Source organism: Priapulus caudatus, unplaced genomic scaffold, assembly GCF_000485595.1.
Source record: "Priapulus caudatus unplaced genomic scaffold, Priapulus_caudatus-5.0.1 Scaffold282, whole genome shotgun sequence".
NCBI lineage: Eukaryota > Metazoa > Priapulida > Priapulimorpha > Priapulimorphida > Priapulidae > Priapulus > Priapulus caudatus.
This window is the reverse complement of record NW_014577343.1, coordinates 1,640-9,757: the sequence shown is the minus strand read 5'-3', so window position 1 is coordinate 9,757 and position 8,118 is coordinate 1,640. Positions and strand designations below refer to the sequence as shown.

Here is an 8,118-nt window from a genome sequence, read left to right as displayed (position 1 = left end):
GCAGTACTTGGTTGTGTGGGCAGGGCAAAAGCAAGGAAACAGTATTGCACTGTTTTGTCATTTGTTTTATAATGCAGTACTTGGTTGTGTGGGCAGGGCAAAAGCAAGGAAACAGTATTGCACTGTTTTGTCATTTGTTTTATAATGCAGTACTTGGTTGTGTGGGCAGGGCAAAAGCAAGGAAACAGTATTGCACTGTTTTGTCATTTGTTTTATAATGCAGTACTTGGTTGTGTGGGCAGGGCAAAAGCAAGGAAACAGTATTGCACTGTTTTGTCATTTGTTTTATAATGCAGTAGTTGTGTGGGCAGGGCAAAAGCAAGGAAACATTATTGCACTGTTTTGTCATTTATTTTATAATGCAGTAGTTGTGTTCGTTTGTTTCTAATATTCGTTGTTCTAGCATTGTTATATAGCGTTATTTTCATTAGTTCATTAGTAATTTTCACAGTTGAGATTATTTTTGTTTTCGATTTTGTTGTTCTAAGCGACCACGAAGGAGGCAATGTGTCCGCTCACACCTGCCACCTGGTGGGTAGTGCCCTGTCGGATCCGTATCTCAGTTTTGCTGCAGGCATCAATGGTCTAGCTGGACCACTGCATGGGCTGGCTAACCAGGTTCGTTCCCATCATTTTTTAAAATTTATATCCAAAGTCTAGAATCTACTGTATACGCTGTATATTTCGCGGTGGTTTATTTTTCGCGAATTCCGCGAACGCGTCTCCGACCGCGAAAATAACAACACACTGTTTGTTCTTCACTGATTCGGGAATTCACCGACCGCGAAATTAACCACTCGCGAAATTGTCCGTCAAGTCTGCATGCGTAAAAATATCTGCATGCGAAAAATATGGCATATACAGTATTCTTCCTAGAAAACCTAATATTGATATATGAAAAGCGACGTTCCGTTCCCATTATCTCGTCCCCTCTATTACCATTACCCGTTTCTCTTTATTAGTAAAGCTTGGTTGGAAGTACTGTGTTGTCTGTATGTACACGGAGTCACGGACGAATCCTTCTTTAACTGACTTCCACAGGAAGTGCTGCTGTGGCTGACGAAAGTCTTCAAGGATCTTGGCGGCGAGGTGTCAGATGAGAAGTTGAGAGAGTTCGTATGGAACACGCTCAAGGGTGGTCAGGTGAGTGACAGTGTTCATAGCATGTGGCATGTTACATGCATTGCAAATCAGTATTAGTGATAAAGATTATGTATGGTTTTTGTCTTTTAAGGAAAGTAAAAATGAAACCGGGGGAGTCTACATTGAGGTCCTTTCCCCTACGTTATTTATACATGCTTTTCGTTGTGTAGTCAGACTAGTCACTAATGGCCTCTAGGATTTTGTTAAATATGCTCTCACATTTATCCAGGTAGAATGCAAATTTTGTATGTCTCTACATAATATTATAATGATTTTTGTTACATCTACAAATGCACTTTCATCAGGTAAGTTATTTTACAATATCATGCATACTTATGTAGGCCCCTATCAGTCACCTCTACATGTTCAATTGTTTGATTCACATTTGTTTCCACAATATCACAATGTCTTGTATCGTCTTATAGAGTTTTTCAGAAGAGTTAAGCTAGGCTACACTTAGAGTAATGGGTAAAATAGTTCAGCTCCTCTCCTCAGCTCATCAAAAAATTATCTGCCTTACATACCCAGCTTCTTGCTGTTTACGGGGTGGGGGGGGGTTGGTAGTCGGCTGGGCTGCAAAAATATTGGGCCAATAATAACACGTACCGTTATAAGGCGATCTCAAAATAGCAACACCCTTGGATATATTAATGGAGTCATTTGTGGAAGACTAACTTTGGGTGGAGGCAGGGATCAATCTCAAAATAAGCACTTATGTTTACTGACAGGGTTGAAACGAAGATATCGTGAACTTGTTTAAGTGGGCAAATATATGCCATATCGGAAAGTCCCCGCCGCCATATCGAGATCGGATAAGAGGGGGTATAAACAGCCCTTTTATAACATGGATAGGATAGGACTATTCTAGGTTTTTGATCTATAATTCTCTTCACTAACATCGTGCTTCAATTCACAGGTGCGTTTCTGTTTACATAAACATTTACAAAAAATATTATTGTGTTCGTTTGGGATATTTTGCAATGTTTGTGTTAATGCAAAACTTAAAAAAGCACGAGCGTTTACATTAATCATGTACTTTCCTAAGCGCGCCTTGGCCATTTTATACCCCCTTTTTCTGTGACCTACATAGCACAGCTGGACTTTCCGATCTCACTTATTGTCCTATAACAAAATTTGTCCGGACTTGAGTGGTACATGAGTATTAAGATGTTTCCACATCTCAGGGTACTTAGGATCCAAAAACTGCACTAAGTTATTTATTACAAACACCTCTTCAAATCCAATTGCATAGTAGACCTGCATGCTGCTGCTTAAAAATGCCGATGTCTTGTCTATTTGTTCCCCATTGAATGCCGGTGATATTTCAAACAATCCCCTGACAACCGCACGATAGCTGAGGCTGTGTGGTCTGCGTCTGTCTCTGTTAAGCTGAGTACGCTATCAACTTTTTGTTGAAATATTAACGAGTTGATCAACTTTACAAATAATCGACCGAACGTCGGCAATGTAAGTGTAAAGGTTTAGCACTTGACTAGTTGATATCTTCTATTAGAACATGTTCTATCTTCTCCACTTTTGGTCAGCGAGTTGATCAACATTTTGCATTGAAAGGTTGGTCAACTCGTCGACTTTTTGATAGTGTATACCCAGCTTTAGACTGCTGCCCTTTCTATAGGTGGTTCCGGGCTACGGACATGCCGTGCTAAGGAAGACTGACCCACGCTACGCCGTGCAGAGGGAGTTTGCGCTCAAACACCTTCCCTCAGACCCGATGTTCAAGCTGGTCGCTCAGCTCTATAAGATCGTACCAGACGTGCTGCTGGAGCAGGGCAAAGCCAAGAACCCGTGGCCCAACGTGGATGCACACAGTGGTGTGCTGCTGCAGGTAAGTAAGAGAGGAAGGGAGAGGGAGGGAGGGAGGGAGAGGGAGCGAGAGAAAGAGAGCGTGCACAGAGGAAACAAGTATATACAGGTCTGAGAAATGCAAACGTGTAGTTTGCTTGGTAGTGTGGGCTTGTGAGGTAAAGGATGCTGAGGTCCTTCTTCACCACAGGGTTCAGGGTAAATTCTAAATTTGTCCATTGTCTGTTAACTTTTATTATCCCAATTCAGATATTGGCGCTTCCATTATCCACAGCGACTCAATGTGAAAAAGCATTTTATCTTTATATATCGCAACTCGCGCGTATCTCGCCAAACGTACTCACCAAAAGTTTCACATTTAAACGGCAAAGAAAGAAAGCATCTGCATTAAAAAGATGTTTCCGTTTCGACTGACGTGTGTCCGAAAGCTTGGACGATCGACTAAGATGTTTTCGTTGCTTTGCAGTACTACGGCATGATGGAAATGAACTACTACACAGTGCTGTTTGGCGTGTCGCGTGCCCTGGGCTGCCTCGCTCAGATGATCTGGTCTCGTGCTCTCAGCTATCCCCTTGAGCGTCCCAAGTCCATGAGCACAAACGGCCTGCAGAAGCTTGTCGGTGACAAGTAATTGCGGCAACGATGTGTTCTGCATGCTTTTACAGCATGCGCGTTGGAACCTGCAGGCTTTCCATTGTAAGACAAGGCGTATTGTCTGTCCGCTAATTATGATTTGGATTTGCCTCTGGTTTTCAATACGTGTTCTAAACGTGGTGGTTAAATTCTGTTATTTCTGTCGTCGTTCACGTTTTGAATGTTAAGATAATATAGTTCAATCAGGGATAGCTACCAATAACGCACCGTCAAATATTCTCAGCACATTCATTAAATTATAAAAAGAATTTTAGTCATGAGCGATAGCGCAGTCTGGTACTAAATGTGTAAACGTAAGACATTTGATGTTACTAATGTTGTATTGCTGGCACTACCACGCTTTTAAGTAGTAATAATACCTCGCACTGCAGTCACGTAAAATTTAGCGAGCAGTATTAACATACGGCATAGATGACATAGGTCAATGATACTAGATCAAAACTGTGTGGCTTTTTCTGTTGAAGGCTAGTATGTCTGTTTAGCAAACCACTATTATTGCTTGGATTGTTGGCCGAGTCGGGCACATCACTACCAAAATGGCGCCCTAACGATTAATTTGTAAATAGTGCTTCGTTGTTGTACACATTGACATTCACATAGAGGTTGTATTAGATGTAGTTCTGCGCATGCTCGGCCACGCGAATCAATACTGTCTACCCCGGTGTATATCAATAAAGTTTGGTTTACCAAATCCTTGGTCATTTGATGTTCTCCACTGAATATTGGCAGCATAAGAACAAAAGTAAGGTGACAATGCAAACAAGTTAGTTTAGCACTTTTTAAAACGGCATGTTCTCGCAGCAAAATGCATAGATATACCTACTGTGAGCTCGTCCATGTTGTAAAAATTCACAACTTATTTGTATTGCTACTTTCACAGGATTCAACTTATTCTTTATACTTTATTGTTCTATGTTTACTCGGTACAAAATTTGTTTAAATCATATGTTATCTACGTTACTTATGCAATCAGGAAACAAATATATAGTTTTCGTTGCAGAAGCTATTTGCGCTAGCGTAGGCCTACTGTTGGCTCTTCGCTCCAAAACAACATGTGTATCTATATGGCGAAACTGCGTCGGACGCGGTTTTGAAAATCCCAATGTTTGGAGTACATTTCTGGCTCAATAAGAACATTTCGTGACGTTTGCATACTGCAAGTATGCTCACAGTAGGCGTATGTAGGCTTTTTGTTAATGTTTAACAATGGTAACATACATTAAGAGTGACACTATCATACCATCTCATCTCTAGGGTTGGGATCTATATATATCTACTGTTAGGGTTGGGAGGTGATTTTCGGTCGAAATTTCAATACCCACTTTATTTGATAGATTGCACCTATCGTCAGCTATGTATACGTTGAAATTTTGTATGTAGCCTCCCAAACTGTTCCAAATTCCCGTATTAGTCAATTCTTAACACAGGCATTCAATCATGGGAAAGTACTAATATCTCCATTGTTAGAAATGCTGAAGTTGCTGATTTTTCAAATGCTATTTCTCGAAACTAAACTCCGATTCCAAAATTTTAAATATAATATTTTATAAGTTATGGCTCTTTGTTTACGAAATTGTTGCGTTTTGAAAATCACTACAAATTTTCGTACATCTTTTTAACTTATTTCCTAAATTAAAGCATTTAAAAAAAATGCCGGTGGTTTAAAAAAACTTATGGGTAAAAGTTTAGGACCCAACTGCTGTTTCTGAGAAATAACAAAAAAAGCATTTTTTGTATAAATTCACAATTTTTGCCATCACTTAATTAGCGATGAATTTTTCCAATTTTGTTTTCATCGAGAGCGTAGAGAGAGAGACATCTCTCTTATGTAATGGATGTGAGTTTGATTGAATTTGATGAGCAGTTGTTGCAATGCCCTTTACAAGTGTTACCCGCCCGTAACCCTAACAGTAAGTATAACATCAGGAGTAGATATAGAAGAATATCTTCTATTATCTACTCCTGATAACATGTATAAGTTCCAACCAGTCTAGTGTTTCCCCTCTTTTACGGCACTTACTGTTATTTCTTGAGTAACGATAAAACGTCTTGGAACCTTCGTACTTGGCTGTATTCTTCAAAACGTGCCCGACTCTAATTTTGATTATTGCCGTACGGACACTATTATACCATAATCTCATTTTAACAGTAGTATACTTTGAAAGAAAACTTACTAAAAATGTCAAAAAATTAAAGCATCAAGCACAAGGCGTCATTTTCATTACATCAATTAGTCAGAAGAAAGGACATTTAAGGTAATGCACATTTATTGAACTGAAAGTAGCACGTAACACACTATTTCAAATACTGAAATTTATTTACAGTTCATGATTTTATGACACTGTCTACACAAAGCCAAAACGAATTTAAATAGTAAGTGAAGAAGTTGAAGCCTATCTGTATCATATTTACCAAAAAGTTTTCCCTTCTTTTATGTGCACCACAGTATGATAACATTACATTGTTATTTTAACATGGAATTTTTTGTACTGAAAATCACCTATCACTTTCTGTGATACTATGGTTACATCTAAAACACATTTCTATATTGTACCTAGCCAGGTTGTGTGGGCATTCTGCTGGACACATGGAATGCTTCTATAAAATGATTTAAGAACCTTGGTAAATATATACCACACAATTGTAGGACTAGTGTCTCCTCTCTACTTCACGAACCTCTGGCAATGATACAGTAACCATATTTGGACATTTCCTCAACATAACGTAGACAAATAAACAACAGGTAACAGTTGTTGATCAACATTTAGACCATGACTTAACAGCAAATAATGGTTATCACGGCAACTATTCCGTTTTCCAACATCAGAGTTCTACCTCATGACCTCACGACTCCCACTTGCCAAGAATATCCGTATCCCGGAATAGGAAGTACTCCTGTAAGGGAATAATACATAAACAATGTACAAGATTTTGACATACAAACACAACCAATCACTGCAATAGTGTAACACAATCAGTTAGTACACTTATGCCATTCATGTTTGTTTTTACATAAGAAAAATCCAATTCACATAAAAATATATATAAGAAAAAAATCAGTACATTAGCATTCAATAGAATCAAGAAAATTCAAATATAAAATTAATCGAATGTATTACACATCATGCAAATTTGTTGTAACAACACGTTACTTGGTATCAACATGAACTATGAAATACCATTATCTTGTTAGATGGATACTGTCTATTACTGATCAACTTATTATAACAAATATGACCACACAAATACATATTTAACAAGTTAACAACCCCCAACATATCTATCACATGTCACCATCAACATTTACAGTTTCTGCATACATCATTTTTATTGTTATAGCACCACTTAATTGTGTTGTGTATTAACTGTCACTTATTAACACAAACCTTGTCTTCTATTTCCACCTTTGTTCCACCATATTCTGGAAGCAAGACACGCTCTCCTACTGCTACAGTAAGTGGAACTACTGTTCCTGTCTGAAACAAAAATAATTACATTTTTATTGGTAGCAATATCTTTACTGGTTAAAAAGAACACATTTTTCATGTACATTTCAGTTTATTTGTGAAATACTAAATGGCTGTCAATGCAAAAGGGGCAGCATCAACCAACCGACACTGTACGATAAGGGGCACCTCTTGGCTTAGAAACATGTGCGCAGGGGCGTAGATAGCGGGGGGGGGGATTGAATGCATCCCCCCACTTATTGACGTGGGGGGGGGGATGGCGTGTACAATCATCACCCCCTACTTTCAGGAGGAAAATGGGGGATTCAAAATTTTCTGGGGGAGGACCCGCATACCCCCTACCCCGCCTGTTTCTTACCACCCTCCTCGAAAACCTGCATTGGCCACTGTCGAGCGTAACAAATTGAGCACCCCCACTTCAAAAATCGTTCCGCGGCGCCTGTAGAGTACTGCTAACAAAGATTATGATTATTAATATATTTGTATGCATATCAAAAGTCAAATTTGAGTTCATCTGACAGGGGCGTAGATAGCGGGGGGATGGGGGTATATCCCCCCCCCCACACTTATTGAGGTGGGGTGGCTTTCATCCGCCTTACTTTCAGGAAGAAAGTGGGGGAAATTTTTATTTTATTTTACAGATAATAAATACTGGATATTTATCTACAAATCCGTCATCGCTATTCATACTCTCCTAATGTATTATTACAGAAATGGAACGTGACATACATCTACTGTAAAATGGCTGTAACTCGTTCCAAGAATGACATTATTTTACTGAAACTCAGATGGTTAATTTTGGACGCATTCCCCATATACGATTTTTTCCCCAAAATCCCCAGTCTTATCACTGCTCACGAAAGTTAAATCCTTGCTTTATTCAAAATTAGAATAGACCTATTGAGAGTTGGTATATTGAATTTTCAGCCTGGATTGAATGGGAAAATCCAATTTCATCTCACTTTTTTTGGGGGGGGGGAATGGAAATGCTGAGACCCGACCGGAAGTATATTCCCGATTTTGTATAAGA

General features: G+C 39.0%; 2 protein-coding genes across 2 annotated transcripts in view; one reads left to right on the top strand and one right to left on the bottom strand.

The window, feature by feature from the left end:
- LOC106808505 (citrate synthase, mitochondrial-like) overlaps nt 1–4,314 on the top strand; it is a 27,353-nt gene extending 23,039 nt beyond the window's left edge. Inside the window, exons 6-9 of the mRNA XM_014811254.1 lie at nt 489–618; nt 1,042–1,143; nt 2,780–2,989; nt 3,434–4,314. Of these exons, the coding sequence (XP_014666740.1) occupies nt 489–618; nt 1,042–1,143; nt 2,780–2,989; nt 3,434–3,598 (607 nt within the window). The 3' untranslated portion in view covers nt 3,599–4,314. The remainder of the gene's footprint in view (nt 1–488; nt 619–1,041; nt 1,144–2,779; nt 2,990–3,433) is intronic.
- Nucleotides 4,315–5,870: 1,556 nt separating this feature from the next.
- Nucleotides 5,871–8,118, bottom strand: part of LOC106808493 (10 kDa heat shock protein, mitochondrial-like) — a gene marked incomplete at its 5' end in the record, with an annotated part of 3,794 nt that continues 1,546 nt past the window's right edge. Inside the window, 2 exons of the mRNA XM_014811235.1 lie at nt 5,871–6,516; nt 7,008–7,097. Coding sequence (XP_014666721.1) covers nt 6,466–6,516; nt 7,008–7,097 — 141 coding nt within the window. The remainder of the gene's footprint in view (nt 6,517–7,007; nt 7,098–8,118) is intronic.